Source organism: Tetrao urogallus (assembly GCF_951394365.1).
Source record: "Tetrao urogallus genome assembly, chromosome: 4".
Classification (NCBI taxonomy): Eukaryota; Metazoa; Chordata; class Aves; order Galliformes; family Phasianidae; genus Tetrao; species Tetrao urogallus.
This window is the reverse complement of record NC_136817.1, coordinates 11,612,533-11,633,976: the sequence shown is the minus strand read 5'-3', so window position 1 is coordinate 11,633,976 and position 21,444 is coordinate 11,612,533. Positions and strand designations below refer to the sequence as shown.

Below are 21,444 nucleotides of genomic sequence, written 5' to 3'. Positions count from 1 at the left end.
GTGTGTTTGATGTTGGCAACTTCTTGCACATGTCCTGAAATCATCAGCAAGAAATTCCAGTGGTGTTATTCTCACTAGTTCCACTTGACATTTTTTGCATTGTTTTTCTGTGAGCGGAGAATTTATGAATTAGAATTTTATCTGTTTTAAGTGATTTCGTTGCTTCAGCACCACCTTAACTTGTGGTTTCTTCCATTTATCTCCTTTCCATTTCCATGTGTCTGATATAGGTGTTGGATTCTGGTTGTCCCAGCTTTAAATGAAGTAGCTTGAATGAAATTTTAGCTCTTAAAACTTGGCAATCACTGACTGAGGCTGTAGAGGGGCACTGCATAGAGGTAAACTTCATAGCCACTTCTATTGCCATGCATTCCTGAGGTAACATTGTCAGGCCTTCAAGACTGAATACTGTACCCTGAACTTTTAGGTAGCACAGTTATTGCTCTGTGGGGTTGTTTGTTTGTTTGTTTTTTCTTTTCTTTTACGTTCTGTTCTATTTTGAAGAAGTTTCACTACGTTGCCATTTTTTGCACTTGGAATTTGTGGAAAAAATTAGTTATTTCTGCAAGAAGCCTATCCAGTACTTCATTATTGCGTATCTGATGTGGGAAACTGTCTCACATGGCATTAATAGTTCACTGAGGGTTTTGTAAATCAACTGATTAAAGGTATACTCTAAAGATCATCTCTGTAGCTTCATAATGATACATCCATATATGCAGTAATTCTCTCTAATTTTGTTAAGCTGCTTCTATATTAAAAACAAAACAAACAAACAAAAAAGAGCAGAAAAAGAGAAAAAAGGTGTATCAGGTCATTTAGTTCATCTGCTGCCAGAGGAGCAATGTTCACTGCTCTATGCTGTACTGTTGTTCTGAGCTTCATCCAGTTTAGTCTGAAACGAATAGCAGACGGTTTTTAAATCAATAGCAGACCAGATCACGGTCCAGATACTTCAAAGCTATTTGAGTTGTTAGTTTCCACTGATATATATTTTTTTTTTTTCCTGGGAATTGGATGTCTCTAATTCTGTAAAAATCTAGGTGAAGAAGATTACTCCTGTGTACTAACTTTGTGTCGTGATACAGTGCGGTTTATTTAACCTAGTCCGTGTGCTCGAGGAGAAATCCAAAAGTGGGAAACAAACCAAAGCTGTCGTGACTTTGATTATTTGAATGGGGAGACTTTTCAGTGTACCTGTCCTTGACTTTAAAATCATCAGCTGCACTATGGCCACGTGAGATACCTATGAGAGGAGATGAGGATTATTTCCTTATTCCACAAACGAGCAGAAGGCAAAATAATCTTGAAGTTACAGTTTGCCTGTACAGTGAGATGTGTAAGGCCATAACCTTAATGCCACCCAAGATGTTGCACAGCTGGGTTGTCTGCGTATGGCTTCTGATGTGGCTCTCGCTCATGGGACAGAATTTCTCTTCAGTTAGCATTGTAAAATTATCACAGAGAGCCCCCATGTCTTCTCTCTTTGTTTTTGGGAATTGGACTACGATAAGATTCACATTTGTCAGGTACATGCTGCCAGGTCAGAAGGGTGTAGCTGCAGAGGTAAAGGTCAAAGGAAATTATCAAATATGTAAATTTAGTTAGGGCTACTGAATTGTTAGCCGATTGCAGGAGTGAGAAGGTCATTGGTATTGCTCAACTACTGCCTTAGTTGGGTTGTATCAGTTTGTCTGATTGAAAAGCATTTGCAGGACAGGGAATTCAGCTGTGTGGGGCAGGAACAGAAATAGAAAGAATATTTTAAAAGCAGAAAGAGCAACAAAGGTCAGCTTGACTCTGCACCTAAATTTGGCATCTGGGTGCAGAGCTCAGTCTGTAGGACAGCTGAAGAACTCATTTATTTGCGGAGTTACCTGAGCTTTTATTGACAGTGTTACCTGATGCGTTCCTTTGCCCTTCTGTGTGTACTTTCAGTGCACAGCATATTATTTTTTCACTTCTCAACACAGATGCAGCGTTCTGTAACTTTATGATAAAAGATTAATTTAAGCTTGAAAATTTTTTATTTTTTTTTTTAATTGTTTAGCGGGGAAAAAAGGCATTACATAGTAGTATTTCCAACTCCTCTTCATTTGAGAATTCTCTGTAATAATTTTCATATCTGGTGGATCGTGGTAGATCGTAAAGATTTTTCTCAGTGTTGTTTTGAAAGGTCAAGAAATGTCATAAGGGAAGACCAGGAGCACTTCATGTAAATCACTGCTGGAGCATAACCAAGTAGCTTTTATCTCCTGGCTTTGATTTCTCTTTTTTTTATTTTGAGATCTTCAAGTAGCATAGCCACTTTTTCCTCCACTTAAGGACAGAAGAGGAGAAATATAAACCAAGGGAGTGAAAAAGTGGAACGTGTCCATTTAAATTCATGTGAGATGGGTGTGCCTGCATACTAAAAGGATTCTGTTCATCTTGGCTTGAGGCTAGGAGACGACACCAACCAACTGGCTATCCTCAGGATGTTATCAGGAACGACCATACTGTGTTTTGGTACCCCTCAGTATTACTGTAATGTTGAGTAACTGGAAAAAAAAGGGATGGTGCTTGAAACATTTGTACTTGGAGTAACAGTTGTGAGGCTGACACATTCATATTTGCGTTAGAGGAAGGGAAAGGCAGAGAGGATAGCAACAGATTAATTTATCAAGTGAACTTAGTGTTTGTTTTATTTTTTTTCACTTTTCTCTCAGATCCAGATTTGATAGAAAATACCATTTATGGGGCTGGGGTTTTTTTTTGGTTTGTTTATTTGTTTGTTGTTGTTGTTGTTTTGCATTTTGTTTGTCCTTCTTACAAACTGGTGTTCATTTATTTATTTTAATATTATGTTTTTATAAGTTGTGAAATTTGTCAGATAAGGAGAAAATTTCCATACGGGGATGCTCATTGTACAAAATGCCTCCGTTCAATCTGAATTGGCATTCCCCAGTCTGAACAAGGGCCAGACTGCTCTCTCAGGTCTTAACCCCCTCAGCATTTAAACTCCGCGCTGCTCTGGCTCTCAGTGTGCTGTGGTATCTCTGCCTTAATTTGGCCTCTTTCCCTGAGTGCTAGATTTGCCTTTTCTTCCTTTGGCTTCTGAAGTTCAAAGTCATGCTTTACTTGACTCCCCCTCTGGAGGCTACGCAGGCTATTTTAGGGCCTGTGCCCTAAAGTAAATGGAATCAGATTTTTCTTAAGGTTTTGAGTATCTTGATCAGTAGCAGAAGTACGTATACAGGTTTAGGCAAAAAGAATAAATCCTTTGGACATTTTTCTGAATCTGGAATCATAGATTTTTGTTAGAACAGTTTCTCACATGATGGCCGTTCTGCTATGTAACTACGTTCACACACTGATTTATTTCCTTGAGTCTGCCTTTCTTCTTAAGCTGCCTGTTTCCCAAGTGTCTGGTCAGCATCCAAACAGAAGAGGCAACACACGTAGTTGGGCCGTTCCACCGTTATAGATACATGTCCTTTCAGCAGCACTCTGAAAGATCATTAGAAAACTCATCATCTCTCTCTGTTCTAAACTTCAGGTCTTCAGCGTCATTTTTCACAGTTGAAAGTCTGAATCGAGAAGGGAGCGTGGTAGCCAGATTACCTTGGGGCCTTGTTTTTGAGATTTCAGAGCTTTTCTTCTGAAGAAAAAATGATTGCCTGAGAAGTCACACATACAGGACGTGAACTACACACTGGCTTCTAAACTGTAGTTTTCTACGTTTACTACTACTAGAGAGGAAGACAGAGCTGGAAAGATATGGGCATATGGAAGCTATTTATCAAGGTTATTGGGTCTTGTAATACGTGAGGGAGTATCAGAGATTGTTACATGTTAGAAAACTGCTCATCTCATCTTGAAAAGAGAGCACACGATGGGCAGATGAAGTTTCTACCTCCACCTCATAATAGCATTTCCAGCTATACATGCTGCTACTGCTCTGATAGAGAGTAATTATAAGTTTGTAGGACAGTTTCAGTGTCCAGCTTTGAAGAGCTGGCTTTTAGTTGTAACTCCGTGTAGTATATAAAAGCACAGCTTCACAAACTGAGATATGATTATACCCAGTGTTCACAGAAAATGATGTAATTCTTGGATTTGCAAATATGCAGTTTTCTGCTCTGTAGTTTAAAGTATTATTTTCAAGACATTTCTTCTATTTATAAACTCCCAGAAGAATATTGTAGCAGTCAGCTACTTGCTTCTCTTACCATTTGCTGTTATAGGGTATACAAATTAAACTTTGTAATTGAGATTCCTGCTTTGAGTGCTCTGAAAAATTGTAACCTAATTAAGTAATTGTGGTTTGTTTGTTTGTTTGTTTTTTTAATACCTGTTTGCAGCTGAGAGTTACAAGGAAACCCAGACTGTGAAGATAAAAGAAGAACCAATGGAAGTTGACATTCATGATTCACAGACTTCAGTGTCACCCAGCCAACCCAGCCAAAATGTTGGCTACAGCACTTTATTAGGGCGAGACATTAGTGAACACATCCAGAAGGCACCAGAAGGTCGTATGCTCCCAGAACGAAATCTGTTCAGCCAGGATATATCAGTGAAGATGGCATCTGAGCTGCTCTTCCAGTTATCAGGTAAAATCATAGAATCTCCAAGGTTGGAAAAGACCTAAAAGATCATCCAGTCCAACCGTTCACCTATTCCCAATAGCTCCCACTAAACCATGTCCCTCAACACAACATCCAGTCTTTTCTTGAACATCCCCAGGGTCGGTGCCTCCACCACCTCCCTGGGCAGTCCATTCCAGTGCCTGACCACCCTTTCTGAAAAGTAATACTTCCTAATGTCCACAATGTTCACTAACAGTAGTGAAAATAGTTGAAAGCAGAGTTTAAAGAGCAAAAAGAGATTGTGTATAATCATTAAGGTGCTACGGAAGTATGAGATTGCTAAGGCTGAAGCATAATAGGAGGTAGAGCCCTTCTACCCTTGCATGTGAAACATAGAAGTCTTGCCAAATGTTCCCCATAGATAACATGTTTCAGAGCACTGTGACAGCCTGATCAGGTTCGTGTTATTTGAACTGAATTGGAAATGCCAGAGTTCAACTCTTTTTTTTGAAGGCTAATTAAATGATTAGTGACGAATGGTTGATTGAGGCCTTGGAATATAAGGGAAAATATAGGTAGTTACTGTCATAAACGGATATTGTCTGTAGCGTACAGCGCTCCCAAAGTTGTGCTGTCCATTTCTCTCCACGCAGAAGGTCAATCTCAGCTGTTACATACATGAAGTGATTTGAGGTCTGTTTAATGAAAGCTTGTGGAGCACATGGCGCACTGACACTGAAATGTGAGGGTGAAAAAAATTGGTACGAGTTATATTTTAAAAAAAGCTGTGCTTGTTCTGAAATCATCTTGTGACCACTTCCCCTTAAATTATTCTGTAATCAGAAAGCATTAAAATAGTTCTGCTGAATCAAATTTGATAAGGAAAATATGATTTATCTTATAATCACAAAAAAATGTACATTCCTCTGCAGAAAAGGTGAGCAAAGAGCACAATCACAATAAAGATAACACCATCAGAACTACAGTCAGGTAAGCACAGTCTGTTGTTATCCATAAATCTGTAGTGTAAATGGCATTGCTGAGTTTTGCCTTGTAAACTTGGATATGTCTCTCTCTTGCAAATATGACCTGATATTACAAGTGTAAGATATTTCTTTTAGTAATGGAACCTGTATGTGAGAAATGACACCAGTAGATACGATTGTTTAGTGTCCATGCTGCAAAAGGCCTTTGGGCCAAAATGGCTGTTCTCACAGTCAAGTATTCACGCTTGGTTTTAAGAATTGTTTTCTGTGTGTGCTTTTTTTCTGCAAAAACCGAAGCTTAATTGAAACTGCATAGTACATGCAGTGCTCGAGGGAAGAACAGGACGACAACTGGATTTTAAGACATGGACCAATGTAAGAAGAGGTGTTGTGATTCAGTCTTCTGTCAAACTTGGACTTCTTGAATAAAATTTCAGCTTAATATTTCTGAATCCTCTCAAATGCCTTCCAGAGATGAATTTTTAAAAGACTGTAAGAGACAATGCTAATGAAACTTGTTCACAATTACAGTCACATTAACACAATATGTGAAATTATGCAGGAATTTAAAATACAATTCAATTATAGCATGTGTTGTTAAAGAAATATGCCCTTTACTGTATTTTGGCTGGGAACATACTGACAAGTTGTTTCAATGTGTGAGCAGCAAAGTGAGGTGCCCTAAGGGAAAAATTCAAAGCTATTGTGTAATAAGTAGCAACTAGAATTGGTGAAAACTTAGGAGCCCATGATCAGTAGTAAACAGGAATTGACTTTGGCTCTCATCTAACCCTTGAGACAGGAATACATACACATGTGTCCTCCGTGAAAGTTCTGTGGTCAGTGTGGGTGGTTTTGCAGACTGACTGTGGCTGGAGCATTGCAGAGTTCCTTCAGAGATAGAGCAAGACCTTCGGTGTCTCTGCAGCCCCTTCTGCAGAAATCCCCAGCACGTACAATGTTTGATAACTAAGGCAGCTTTGTCTAGACAGAATTTGAAAAGCATTTCAGTTGCAGTAGAAGAGGTCTCTGAAATGTGCTCATCTTCAATTCCTAGACCCATCCTCTCCTTGCATGGTAGCTGTAATAAATCTGTTTTTAATAAACTGAACCACCTAGTAAATGTCCATCAGGGATTTTTTGATGTTACAGGTTGAAAGAGAATTAAATTGAGCTTTTTAACTTCTGGTTATTGAGAACGCTTTTTGTATTTGCTAGTTTGGGAACTTGCGGGATATGGAGACTGCACAGACTTCCCTTTATTTCTTAAAAAGCATAAGCCTGAAAGATGCTTATACAGTTGAATGCACATATTGTGCAACTACTCATTAACCACCCAATATGTGTTGCAGGGAGGGGTGACAAATAGTTGGTAGAAAATAGATTTTAGGGTCTTGTGATATTACCAGGAGGACTGGTGTGAGAATCCAGAGATACTTTTGGATCTATCAAAAATAGTTCAAACTGGAAAGGTTGAGGACAGTTCAGACAGCCTTCCGTCTTAGAAGGCTGCTACCTCGTAAGAAAACAGCACAGTTGGCTGTTGTCTAACTTGCACTGAATTGTACTGAGAAGTCCTGATAATGGCTGCTACCCATCAGTGTTTGAAAAGCAGAGTGCCCAACTGAATTCTTGTGGGTGCTTTTCTCGTCTTACCTATCAATCAATATGAATAAGAAGAGCTTCGTAAGGACAAGTGTGTCAGTCTACTAAATCCTGCGCGTTCCAACAGATGGACTCAAAAGACCTTGCTGAAAAAAAGAAACAAAGCACCCCAAACCAAGCAAACAGCTGGAAGTCTTTACTGGTAAGAGTACGGCAGCTCTCAAAAATAGAATGTGATGGAGCAGCCAGTGGAGAATAGAGGCACGAAGGCTGCATTAAGAAAACGTGTAATGTTGCAGTTTGGCTCACCAACCTACATCTGGAGTCATGACAGGAAGGCGCTGGAATCACAATTGTTATGTGAAGTTTGCTGACAGCTGCAGAGTCAAGGTGAGGTCAGTGTCATCCACCTGTGAGTAATTGGGCAGTGGAGAGATTCAGCTGTGTCATTGGTGAGTGTCTTAAATCAGCCAAGTCCAGCACGAAGGGGGTAGCTTATTTTTTTTTATATCGTACTCCATATTAACATTTCTGTCTCCCGTCTGTTGCTGTTCTTCCTGTGAATATTCCTGGACTGTGTAAGCATATACTTCCATATGACTTTGCTCAAGCAGCCAAAACTGGCAAGGATTCCTCACAGTTCAATGGCTGAGTGAGATGGTAGAACCTGCCATCTGTGATAAGAAGAAAGAAAGCGGAGAAGCAAACGATCTGGAAGTGAGTACGCCAGCATGAGATGCCAAGATAAGTTTCTTTCATCTAGAGAACTGTGTAGACAGAAAACTGGAAAAGTGCAGCCAGAAGGAAAAAAAAGGGAAGCTTAATCTTCGTCAGAAGGGACTTGACAAAGAGACTGAGAACAACTGTAGTTTCTGTGTTGCAGGAGCTCTCCATTTATACTTGGGATTGAGAATTGGAGGGCATACCCACTGAAATAAAAATAATAAAAAATAATGGGCTGACACTGAAGAGACTCATCTGCCATTCTAGAAAAAGGTTAAAAAAAAAAAAAAAAGGCATATCCAAGGATGGTTCTGTAGTTGACTGGAGGCTGATGGCAAAGAAGGGAGATCCTTACGACACAAGCACGGTGCAGTCTTCAAAAGCAAACTACCGAGGATTTATATCCTAAACTGAATTAGATGAGCTCTGTTGTCTAGAGCTAGCAATGGACGGTGAGACAGTGAATCTACAAGCAGGCAGTCCAGCGTGGTAAGCTGAGGGGATTACATGATTTTGAAGAGTTGCAACAGTTACACAACTTCTTTTTATTGGTGTTTGTTTTTTTTTCAAATCATTATTAAGCCACCGAAAGGAATGTTGCAGTGAATTACACCATATTTTTATACAGCATCAGTCTGTTTTATATTATGTCACCCCTGAGGGGAGTGTGAGTCTTGGAAAAGTGAACTTTTGCACATGTGGGCAGCAGCTCTTCACCTTATTGTGATTAATCAGGTATCTGCATACAGTGAACTGCTCAAGTTTGGAGCAGCTTCATGCTTTTCATCCAGCTCAACCTGTTTGACGGTTATGTTAGTTATGTTCAAACTTAGGCAGAAATAGCAAAGTACCCCACTAACTGTCACATAGAGAACAGCAAAAAATAAATAGTAGTAAAAATCAAAACAAACAAAAAACCTACTTTCTCAGCCTGTTGAGGAATCTCAATACATTACAGATCAGATTTAAAATGAATTCCCATTTTGCTTAGAAGAAATTCATCCTTTGTATGCAGATGGAATATAATACATTAGAAAACAGCTGTCCAAAAAGACCGCTCGTCTTTTTGTCCGTTTTTAATTTTTTTTATGTAATTCTTACCAATGTCTTTATTGTGTAGAAGGCATCTTAGTTTCTGTTACAACATTTGAGCAGCAAACGAAATACTTTCACAGAAATGCCCATTCACTATTGGAATTAACTGTTTGCCTCCTGTTAATTAAAACCAAAGCATGATCTACTTTTTAGAATCAAGCAGCTGGTGATTTACACTGTTTGGGAAGTCACCATTCAGTTAGATTCTGTTAATTGTTTCCTGCTCTGAAAGTCGAATTAATTGAGTTAATTTCGTACATGGAATGCTCTGTCAATAGCATCTCAACCTAAAATTTGAAAAGCTTTGTTGTGAATGCAATTACTGTATTCCTGAGGTTATTAAATACTTAAAAATATTTTAAACATATTTTCCACGGGTTTCGGGAGTAGAATACAGATTTTTGAAACATTAATTTTCTTTACCAATATTGTGGTGTGATAAAACAAATCTGAGTTGTTGAAGTACTGTAATGAAAAGCATTCTGGGAAGACTTCAGTTTTTGCTCCACAATGCAGTTTTCCCAAAGCTTGCCTCTTCTCCACACCTAACCTCAGTCTGGTTGTCTTTCAGCATGAATTCCGTAAGTTAAGCAGGGCTTTTAACAAGATGATATTTGTTATACTGAGAGGTTAAAGTAAAAAATAGTGATTACTTTTTCTATTAACTGCTGTTTTGTTTACAAAAAGATGTCTTATTTCCCCTATAGCCCTTACTTTTCTGAAGACACATTTAGACAATCACCATTCACTTCCAACTCAAAAGATCTCCTGCCTAACGAAACTGCTCTTCATGGAAGGACATCTGCACCAGGTCAGACACCTTCTTCTTCATTAGTTCCTAAGTTGTTGGTTTTTTTAGTTCATAGTTTTGTAAATTATTGTTATTTTCTTGCTGTCAACATCACCACTTGACCACTGCTCTTAAAATGCAGTTGCTTTGTCAATGGACAACTCTTTCCATCACAGTAAATGCTTACTATTAAGAAGAAAAATTAAATGCTGCTGAATTATTTTTTGTTAATTCTTTTTGAGCAACTATTTCTGTGAACTGCTAAAGGACAGAAAGTCCATATAACAGATGAAATACAGCAGTGTTAACGGAGGTGGGGTTTTGTGTTCATGTGAGTCCCACATTTAAAGGAACTGATGTCTGATAACTACCTGCTCTTTTCCTGTTACTTGCTGTTCCATCTCTCACAGTATAGATGAAATGTTCACAATATATGTATCGGAATGGCTGAGCTTGGCAATGCAGTTTTCTTGCCTTTAGCAGTTACTTAAGAACCCATTTGGAAAGACGTGGATTTCTTGCAACGTACTGAAAAGCCTTAGTATCTGTGGGTGCAGTCCTACTGGTCTTCAGAACTAGCTGACAGTCATTTTATATCCAGATATAACCTGGGTTATATTCTTAGTTAAAATAGAAAAGGCAGATGAATACCATTACCTTCCAAGGTGGCGCTGAATATATGCACAAACTTGGTATGTGCTTTTACTGTTCTGCTGCAAAATATTTCGTTTGCTAGTTCACTGGTAGCTGGTCTTAAATTAATAGCTCTTGAGTTCTAAAGGTCAGTAATTACACAGCCAGTCGTAGTGGGGGTTATTCACCTTTCCTTAGCCATCAATAAAGTTTTGGGCATGTTACTGCTAATTTTCAGCTATAGACTGTCACTTAATTTACAACTTAACAGACCCTTCTTTTTTTTAATGCTTGAATAGTCATTTGACAGCTTCTGATGTGGCAGATGAGGTGAAGAACTAGATGTTGTCTAAGGGTAAATACGCGTGGCAGAACAGAAATAAAAATTGTAGCATAAGAACAAGAGTCTTCAGGCTATCCCCACCATGCTTTCTCACAGATGCAGTGGTTTATGTAAACCACGACTAAGAGAAGCAATTACACTTTTAAGTACTAAAATGTAAACCAAATTTAGCACTTCAATTCTGGCTTTTGACAGTGACATAACATAGAATATTCGTATAGCCAGATGACAGACAAGAACTCTTGGGCTCCTCCGGCAGTGCTCAGTACGTCAGAGGATGTGGCATCTAGCAGTCACGTTCTTACATCGTACCGAGATGGATGCATCAGAATTCTAATTCTCTGTAAGACCTTAAGTGAGGGCCTTTAAACCTACAGATGGGTTTTGGTGACATGTTTAACCTCATGCCTAAGACATGTAAAATACCTAGTTGGTTAGGAGATCCTCGAGTGTTAAAATGGGTGTTGAGGAGATGTTTTTTTGCATGTTTGTGATTCCTGGTATTCTGCTTCATGAAATGTGAGTCATAACTGGATGGGTCTGCGAGTTGCACCACTTACTGCTCTGTGATTATTATTACATAATATACATAATAGCAGTACATATAGAGAAAATTGAAAATATATAAAGCTATTTATTTGGAACAACACGATCATGCACTTTCTCAGCTTCGTAAAAAAATTCTTGAACCTGAACAGAAATTTCACAGCAGCATCAGGAATGTTATTGGATTTTTTAAAATCGATTACAAATGTGATATTCATGTAAAAGAACAGTAGAATACCCACAGATAGATTTTCTATTAGTTCCAGCCTCACAGGAAGAAATTATCTCTGTGGTGCTATGGATAGCTCAGACAAAGCTTAATCCCTGCCGAGAGTAGCATAAAGGAGCAGTAACAAACCGCTGTAAAAGCCAACAGGATGTAACAGAAAACGCTGTGGAAATGTCGATGTGGGATCACGTGGATAAATGCATGCCTTCAGTTGAGATCTGTTTTATTTCATCTCTGAAATAGGATAGTAAGAACTAGAAGTGAACAGCATACAAAATGACAATTAATTCAGCTCATCTACTAAAATACAACAAATCAACTGCCAACAGCCAGCAGCATTCAGTAAGCAGTATCCAAATCCCACATCCAAAAAAGCCAGGCTGTATCACCGTCACCAGAATTAGTGGGGGCTGATGAACAAGCGTGGGGTCTGAGCTGTTGCTGTGCACTGGCTATGGAGAGACGTGACCAAGCAGGCATGGCAGCATGAGGAAAGGAAGCCTTTCCTGCAGGCTGGTCTGGGTGACCTTGGTGGAACCTCATGTACCCACCTCTTTGCAAGAGAGAGCGCCAATGCAAATGGCTGTATCCCTAGACTCTTGGAAACTTTCTGTGTGCAGTCTGCTTGGCACCCTAGCAGAAGAGGAATTGGGAAAAGTGACAGGAACATAGGACAGGTATCTCATGTATCAAGTTCAATTCTTTTTTATAATGGGTAACAACTTCATGTAATATCATTCATTTATTTATCAAGCTCTGTTTAAAATCTGTTGTCCTTACTATTTGTACAAGAACACTGTTTCAGAAGCTCACTCTTGGTAAGAGCTGGACCACCCTCAACCAGAATTTACTCAAAGCAAGTTCTACTGTTTATCTTCTACCAAATGCTGTCCTTCAGCTGTGATAATTCTTCCCTTTTGTGGGCTTATTTGATATGCTACCTTGTGCCCCCTTAATCTGGTCTTTATTTTTGGACAAGTAAGCCAGTCAACATCTTCTAGTTTCTGTTAATATGACAGAGATTCCATTCCTTGACCACCATCATAGCCTTTTTCTGCCCCTGTTTAGGGAAATTAATTTATGCAAATATGTGCAGTCAGAACTATATGTGCTACTTTGCAGAAGATCTTACAAATTACTTTCTTTCGTGGCATGAAATCTTCTTTATGTATATTGGAAATACCTCCCTCGATTAATCACGGTTTTTAACTCCAACACTCTGATGACTTGCAATTCATTTACTAATCAAATACTAACAAGGTTTTCTTCTCCATTAATATTTTCAGCTCATGATTCTACAGCATGTAAGAGCAGTTTTTGTTGCAACTTCATAAGTATATGACCTTCTAATTTGAATAGTATCGCTTACTATTGTAGCTGTCAAAATTATTTCTTTAGTACTCTGAAATTTCTGCATATTTCTGCTGTTTTTTCATGCTGAAGATACTAAGGAGGATTTTTAGGTATGGTTAGTCCACAGTTCAGTCTGTCAGTCCACACGGTAGCAGCCCTTCAGCCTAGTGCTTTCCTTCTTAGTGCAATCCAATTCTCTTTATAGTCAGTTTATTAGGAAATTGCAAGATGAGTAATTTTAGAGGAAGAGCACATTTGGTAGGGCACTGAGTATACAGAATCCTTGAAGAGTATGAAATAATTAGGAAAGACTAATTAAAAGATGAGTGAAAGCAATGCGCTGATTGGGGCACTTAGGGAGGGAGTAAGAGCCTGAGATAAAGGTGATGTAATCCTGATCAGCAGCAGTATCACAGGCAGGATAAATAGTTAGCACGATTAGTAGAATAAGTAGTTAGCAGCTTTTAAGTCTGGTAACCAAGGAAAAGAAATTTCCCACGGCTGTCAGCAGGGACTCAGTGGTCCAGCAGAAGTAATGATAACTCCCTGCTAATCTGTGGTGAACTGTTAATAATTTGAGAAGGAAATAAAGCAATTTCCTATAGTTCAAAAGTATTGGATAGACTTGGCGAACTACTCTCCTTCCTTCCTAAAGTGTTTTGTAGTTTAGTAAGCATACAAAGTTAATTGCAGATGTATAGACTATTTTGGATTGCTACTACTATCCGTATAAGTTCACTTTTGCTCAACAATTAAAATAAATATTGAAATATTGCCCACATCAAACACAGTTTGCCCAAAAATTACAATAGAATCAAAGCTGCAACCAATGCAAAAAACACATTCAAAACAATTCAGTAGTTTCGGCCTTTTCCCTTAAGAAGAGCAACAATAAATTAAATAAATTACCTTTTTTGGCTTAGCAAAGCATAGGGAGAAGAAATGAAAATATTCTTTTCAAACAGTTGCTTTAAAAGGGCATTTTTATCCCTTGTTTTAAATGACTGGTTTCTTTTGACAGAAAACAGTCCATCTGTAAGCCAGACGATGTAGTTCAGTCCAAATCTCTAGATAAATTAAATACTTGATCTTATGCTGGTGTTCCTGACCCTTAGCCAATCTTTAATGTGTTTTAATAGTTTTCCACTACCTCACTGACTCATTCTGTAAATCAAACCTGCCTTCACGAAATCCAGATAGGTGACATTCACTATTTCTTTTTCAGTAATTTATGAATATTGTCAAAGACTCCAACCATGGGCTTGGGGAGTATCTTTTTCTCCACACATATTTGCATGTAGTATAACAACATTTCATTGTTTTCTCAAGGAAGAAAGAAAGAAAGAAACTTCTACTCTCCTTCACTTATATTGCCAACGTGCAGCAGTGAAACAGTTGAATCTATAGATAATAGTCTGGTCACGCACAGTAGAGTTTGAGGGTGGTGAATCTTTTTCTGTCTCCTAAGTCACACCTCCCCTAGTCAGCAGGGATCACTACCGCAGTGGAGTCACCCAAGACTTGGAGGAATAATGCACAATCAGATTACTGACAGCTTTCTTTACAACAACTAGTATTGTACTTGGAAGTAAAATTGGCTAATTTGCTAATTATGATTAGTAAGCATTACAGGTAAGATAATATTAGGCAATGGCTACTTCAAAGAGTAAAAGAAGAGGAAAAAAAATGATAGAAAATGGGGAAAGAGGGCCAGCCAGCCAGATGTACAAACAGAGCAAAGCAAAGTGCCTCACCACTCCCGGATCCAGCAATGTCTTGGTGCTAGGTGCTGATCTGCAGTAGCGATGGGTTGTTGGAACTTCTGTTGTTCACTTGACAAATACAATGACAGTACAAACTCTTACTTATAGCTCAAAGTGAGTAAGCCTGTTCTTTTGGAGTGACAGCTTCTGGCTTAGGTATTTCATCTGGAACTCCTTTGTTCCTGTCTTCCAGAACTGCAAATTTAAGTCAGGAGATGAGAGGTAGCAGGGAGAGGCGAGCTGTCTTGCCTTCACAAGATGCAATACTTTCATTTTCTCCCAGGCCAAGTCTTGAGCCAATAAACACTCCTTGATGCTCCCTTTTGAAGGCAAACAACTCCAAGGAAATGCTTTCAAATGTAGAGCTGTCCACAAAGCGATGTTGCTTGCCTCACGTTGATTTGACGTACTCATTAGCAATCTCAAATGAAATATATATTTTTTTAATTCCATCGTTTCGTGAAAATTTACTATGACTTTCCAAATTGTTATTTTGATTGTGGTAAATGAATTTCATGTGGATTAAATAGATAGACGTCTGGAATTGGAAGACATAGATTTTTGGGTCTTGTAGTCCACAAATAGTCCTGACTTTCTGAATTCCATCCACTGGTACAAGACCTAATTTTACCACTAGTATTTATTTTAACGAAATAAAGCAAATATAGCTTTTGTCCACAAGTTCCATTTCTAAAATGCATCACAGCATCTCCTATCATGGTGTCTCTATGCTCTTCAGGGACCTGTAAGATGATAGATAGCCTCTGCTCCCTCTTCAGAAATGCTGAAAAGCTAGTATTATACCTGTTGCACAGATCAGTAAAAAAAAAATAAAAAATTAAATTTGGGAACTGGGTAACAGTTTTATCAGTCGTATTTTTACTGCTAATGCAGTTAGTGGCATAATATTAAAACGTGTAACAGTGATTCATACATGCTTAGAGCTACAGAATGCTTTTTCCTGTTCTCTTCATGCTCACACCCTCCTTCTATTTTTCTCTAAAGTGGCAATTCTACAGTAGCTTCAATAACTAAAAGGACAAATCTGCCTGCTCTCAGGGCCACATCTTTGCACATTCTCCATTGCAGCGGTACCAACATCTAAGTGGGCACCTTGTAAGCAGAATTACGGGATCTAGTAGGCTAATCTCTTTTCCTAGTAGTTTGTGGGAATGCTGGGATCTGAGCAGGGTAAAGGGAAGTATCTTCCAGCTCTGTGAAACTTTGGTGTTTAACTTACCTTTATGCAGCTGTGACTGCTTTTTTTTTACTATCATCTGTGACTGTAGTTGAAAATGCCTCCTGAATGTTTGGAGTTTTAATTTAATGAGGTAAATAATTAAGCTTGTTATGTTGTATAGGTATCACATTCATTAGAATGAAGTAGCTTGCATGTTTCTCGTCCAGTCAATGAATGTATAGATGTTATAGTTATGAGGCTAGAGAGCTTGGCTACGCAGTTATTACACCAAAGCAGAAAAGACAGGATGCTTACCGATATCCTGGGCTCACTTATGAAACTCCACCAGAATGGATCTCCAGAAGAGATCCCTCCCCGCTGGCAATCAGCTCTTAAATGGGTCTAGGAGAGATGCAGCCTGGCTCCACCCCATTCCTGCAGCACAGGTGAATTGCCTTCACCTGTGCTCCCGTGGCTGACTCAGTGCTCGCCTCAGGTGAACAATCAGAGGTTCAGGCCATGATTCAGCAGTTCCCATACATTTCTTCATGCCTCATTTCCCTTTTTAAGGTTTATGTTGTAATCTAGATGTTGTAATCCTGCGTATGTGATTGTCTAACCTACAAACGTGCCCATTTCATATGTTGTATTTCTGGTAGTATTTGTGCTGTGATTGTGGCCTCCTCTGCTCTGCAGCAAACTGAACTTCTGCATCCATTTATTGCAACTAGGTCTGAATTTTGGGTAATCTCTAGGTTAGTTAAGTCATCCAGAGTTTCAATGAAACAGACCTGAAATTAGAGTGAATCTGGCTATAGTTTCCCTTTCTCCTTAAGATGCTAATGATTTTTTTCCCTTGGCCTCACTTAGTATGCTGCTAGACTTCCTATTATTAACTTAACCGGTGTTGTTCCTGAGATCACTGTACCTGCACTGTAGAAAGGAGACCTCAAGGTTTTGATTTTGATTTCTGTGGCACTGTTGTCACCCTGGAAAATGTGCTAGGCCTTAGGGGACTGTGAAATGTACAGATCCTAAGGATTTCTGTTGAAGTGCTTGACAATGAAATGTTGGCATTTAAATTGCCACTGTGTAGTTTTCCAGCTATGTGCCCATGGAGTTAATTAGAACAATTCACACCTTCTTACAGTTGTTTGCTTCCATCTGCGGAAAAGCCTCTAACTTCACATTATAGATAATCCTCTGTTCACTTTATGAAGGCTTTTTTCACAGTCCTAAATACCAGAATGTTTAAAGGAAAGCTAGGAGTTAAGAGTACAATTACAAGCTATCAATTTTCTTGCACATTCACAGCAGCAGAACCTCTGGACTGTTATTTTTGAGAGAAAACACAGGATGGTTGAGGTAGGAAGAGACCTCTGGTGATTATCTAATTCAACTTTGGTGCTCAGGGCAGGATCGGTGGGCTGTTAAAGACCATGTCTCTGTCTGCTTTCCACTAGTGCAGCTTAACCTCGAGCACTGTATGCAGTTTTGGGCACCACAATATAAGGACATAAAGCTATTAGAGAGGACTATGAATACACTGAAGGTTGTGAAGGGCAAGTTGTATGAGGAGCAGCTGAGGTCTCTTGGTTTGTTCAGCCAAGAGCAGAGGCTGAGGATGGGTTTCATGGCAGCATGCAGCTCCTCACATGGAGCAGAGGGACAGCACTGAGCTCTGCTCTGGTGACAGCAACAGGATCCAAGGGAATGGCATGGAGCTACATCAGGATACAGTCAGGTTAGGGAAAGATTCTTCACTGCGAGGACAGTCAGGCTCCCTAAGGCAGTGGTCACAGCCCCATGCTGCCGGTGTTCAGGGAGCATTTGGGACAGTGCTCTCAGACATAGGGTCTGAATTTTGGTGGTCCTCTGCGGAACCAGGAGTTGGACTTGAAGATCCTTGTGATCCCTTCCATCTCAGGACTCTGTGATTCTTTGTACAGGAGGTTTTGAATTTCTCCAGGGATGAAGATTCCATAAGCTATCTGTGGAGGAGCAACCTGTGTGAGTACAAGACCACTGCAGCACAGTAAAAAAGTGTGGGGTTTTATATTGTTTAAATGGGATTTACTGTGTTCCAATCTGTACCTTTGCCACTTCTCCACAGGGCACCTCTGAGAAGAGCCTGGCTTTATCTTCTCTGTTCTCCACCCTCAGGTTTATATACACATGAAAAGATCCCACCAACCTGTTCCCTCCAGGCTGAGCGATCCTAGCTGTCTCAGGCTCTCTGTACGACATGCTCCTATCTCTTAATAGTAGTGCTACACTTCAGTCTTTCTTTAAAGTTTAAATATTTCAAGACCCTGGCAGCATTTTCTGGTCATGTGATGGAACAGCAATTTTTATTGCCCGTATAGTTGCAGAGGAAGTATACTTCTACATGAAATGACTTATATAGAACTTTTTTTTTTTCCCCCTGCTTTATTCCATTATTGATGCTTATGATTGTTTCATTTGGTTTCAGTTTTGGTCTGAGTTATGAGCTCTGCCCATCCAGGATGTTCAGGTAACCCCTTCACTTTCCCGATGATGGGAGTGCCTGACCCTTGTTGGCTTCCCGACAGGGTGGAATAATGTAGAGTGGCACTTAATTCACTATGCAGGACTTCCTCCACCAGGCACTCGGTCCTGTTGTTCATTTCCATCTCAGTATTACTGTGAAATGCGATTGCTGAAAGTGGGGCTAGAGGTAGATGCCACGCTGCGATCATCACGCCTGCAGAATGCAGTGTTAGCTACTCACTAACCCTTGAAAAATCTAGTTCTCTTTGTTTTGAAAAGCAACCTTTTAATTTTATTCCTTTTCTGATACAAGTCTGGGGTGAAATTCAACCAGGTACTCTTTTACTTGTGTATGTGTATGAACTCACATAGATACATGGAGATAATGAGAAATATCTCCCTCTGATAAATCCAGACTTTGTGGCAGTGTCATAGATGGTAGGAACATACTTGTGACAGAGTAGCAGGTTGATTTTAATAACTAATGGGAGTTTCTGATCATCCAGTATGCATTGTGTTTTGATTCTTCACAATCAGAAGTATGTCTCTGGGGTACACGGTACTTGGTGTATGCTCTCTGTCTTTGCACACTTTTGGTGCCTGCTCTCTGAAGTGTGATAGCAAGAGACAGATAACTGACAACTTGTAGAAAGTGATTCTAGGAAAGTGAGTTGAACTGCTCAGAAGTGGGCAGTGCTTGGCATAGTTCTCCAAAGAGAGACAGATTTTGCTTAACTTGATCAATATGATTCAGTGCTAAACTGTGTGACAGTGGCTCTGGCTCTAGTATGCTTTTATCTATAGCATCCTGCCTTCAGATTCCCATGATCATCTGCTCGGGTGCAGCCTTCTTTTCCTGCGCACCCAGCTACTTTGAAAACCAGCTTGCCCTATGGCCCATGAGAAGGGGGTTCCAAAGTTTCAGTTCATTTAATGCAGTCTTAACCAAGCCAGCTGCAACTGGTTACAGCATTGCATTTCTCTTTCAGCTTTTTCTGGGTCTGCTGCCAAGCATGTTTCCATCTAGCGTGTTGCAGATCTGTGATGTGGTAATGGTGCCCATCTCCTGAGTAGCCACTGCACTTCTAACTAACAAGCCCCCTTTCAAAACAGAACGTATTATGCAGAACAGACCATTTCAAATGATCGAATCTCCTCTTGGCTAAAATGAGACAGCTGAAGTATGCAGAATGTGCCAATGTGTGCTTGTTCATATTTTTGTTAACAATTGTGACTTATTGGCCATTCCCCAGCAGCCAAGGGCAGCGTGACTGGATCCCTCTGAGGAACACATGAAACTACTGGTGAATTGGCCACTCTCTCAGTACTGCACACGTGCAAGAACTGCTGTGGGCATACAGGACTACTTCTTTTCCTGGTGAAGTCACTGCACTAATTATTTTGCCAATTAGTTACAGAACCTTCAAGATATGAAGACAGTTAATTAAAATAGACCCCCCAAAAATACATTCAGGTCCACGTCTAATGGATATCTTTAAAGGCCCTCCTATCTGGAAAGTCGTGATCGTTGTCTTGTTATGGGTTGCCTTTGTACGTGGTAATTTTTCCCCTCTTACACACGGTCTTCTCATGCAGACAAAAACATCTATTTTCATTTCATTTCGTGTTTGTTCCTCTTGAAGCAGGAAGAGCCTCACTAAGGGAAGAAGAAAGTGCTTTTACTCAGAACAATTATTTTCTGGTTTCATTCAGAATAATAATAGACCTCATTCACTAAATCCAGGCAAGCAGAAACTCTTTATTTTGTAAGTATCAAATCCAAGGCAAAATGCTCAAAGGGAACTGTTTCATCCCATATGGAAAACAAAACTTAGTATTTGTTTTTCTTTACCCTTTGAATAGGGCAGGGTTTGGCACCTCTTAGCATTTTTGAGTGTGGTTTCTGAGTCTCAGTTATTTGACAGCAAATGTTTGGTAGTTGCTTTTTGGGGTTTTTTTGTTTCTTCATTTTTTCTTTAAAAAAAAATATAGTTGTAGTTATCAGTTTTTTTAAATAAATGCTTGTCACAAGTGGAGGTCGCATTTGAGAAGGGCTCGCTGAGCAGCCTCACTCATTCAAAGCACAGAATAAGAAATGTGGGATTTTGCCTAAGCTGTCTTCTGGGAAACCAGGACAACACAAGGCTGTCCAGCCAGTTCTTGGGACCTGTGTTTTGATTTGGGTGACGGAAGGTGAAGAATGGCCACGAATTGATAAAATGTGATTTTCAGGAGAGGAAGAAGGAAAGCAGCAAAATAACAGCAGTTGGCCTCAGGAGGTATAGGTCCAACAAACATGGAGATTTCTATGGTGAGAAGCCTAACAATGGTTGTTGCCAGATCCAGAAAGAAACTCGACCCCTTGGGCCACGTTGAAGCCTTTGGCACTGCCTCCTGCAGCGTGCACAGAGCTAGCAGGGAGACCTAGAGCGAGAGAAGCTGTAACTAGCGTAGCTGTGAAACCCTGGGAACCAAGTGGTATTCTCCAAGGGTCTGCACTTGCTCTCATGTTACTTAGCTCTTTCATTCATGTTGTGGGTGATGGAATTGTGTTTATTAAATGTCCAGGTGACACCGTGCTAGTAGGTAAGTAAGTGCTGCAAAGGATGGAATTGGAGTTCTGACTTCCCTCAAGGAAATGAAGGACTGGTCTGGAAAACAGCGGTCAATTCAGCGAGGAAAAATTCTGTACTTGGATGAATGACGAGTGCCACAAAATGTGGGGAGAGATGAATGGCCAGGCAGTGCAGCTTAAGGGTGAGATCTGAATTAGTCTTGGTCAAACACCGTATGTGGAGCTGACAGTGTACACGTTGCAGAAAGGGCAGTATCCCTTTGAGATGTGGGAAATGCTGTCTGTAAGGCACATGTGGTACTTCTTGCTCTGCAGCTGGAGCCCTGAAGCCCTGAATTTTGTGCTCTGTAACCCAGGAACAATGTGCAGCACAGCAGTGCTCAGGGGACGGGAAACCATGAGCTGTGTGTAAAGACTGAAGGATTTGTGTCTGTTTATTCTGGAGAACAAAAGAGGAGATACAAGGTAATGGTATTCAAATATATAAAGCTTTCAGAGAAAAGGAATAAATGTTGCCTACGTTCACGTAAGGTGCATAATAACG

At 39.8% G+C, this 21,444-nt stretch overlaps 1 protein-coding gene across 1 annotated transcript in view; it reads left to right on the top strand.

Annotated features, from left to right (window-relative positions):
* ZNF827 (zinc finger protein 827) overlaps positions 1-21,444 on the top strand; it is a gene marked incomplete at both ends in the record, with an annotated part of 103,447 nt that overhangs the window by 64,088 nt on the left and 17,915 nt on the right. The window contains 3 exons of the mRNA XM_079534482.1: positions 4,344-4,592; positions 5,501-5,558; positions 9,685-9,788. Coding sequence (XP_079390608.1) covers positions 4,344-4,592; positions 5,501-5,558; positions 9,685-9,788 — 411 coding nt within the window. The remainder of the gene's footprint in view (positions 1-4,343; positions 4,593-5,500; positions 5,559-9,684; positions 9,789-21,444) is intronic.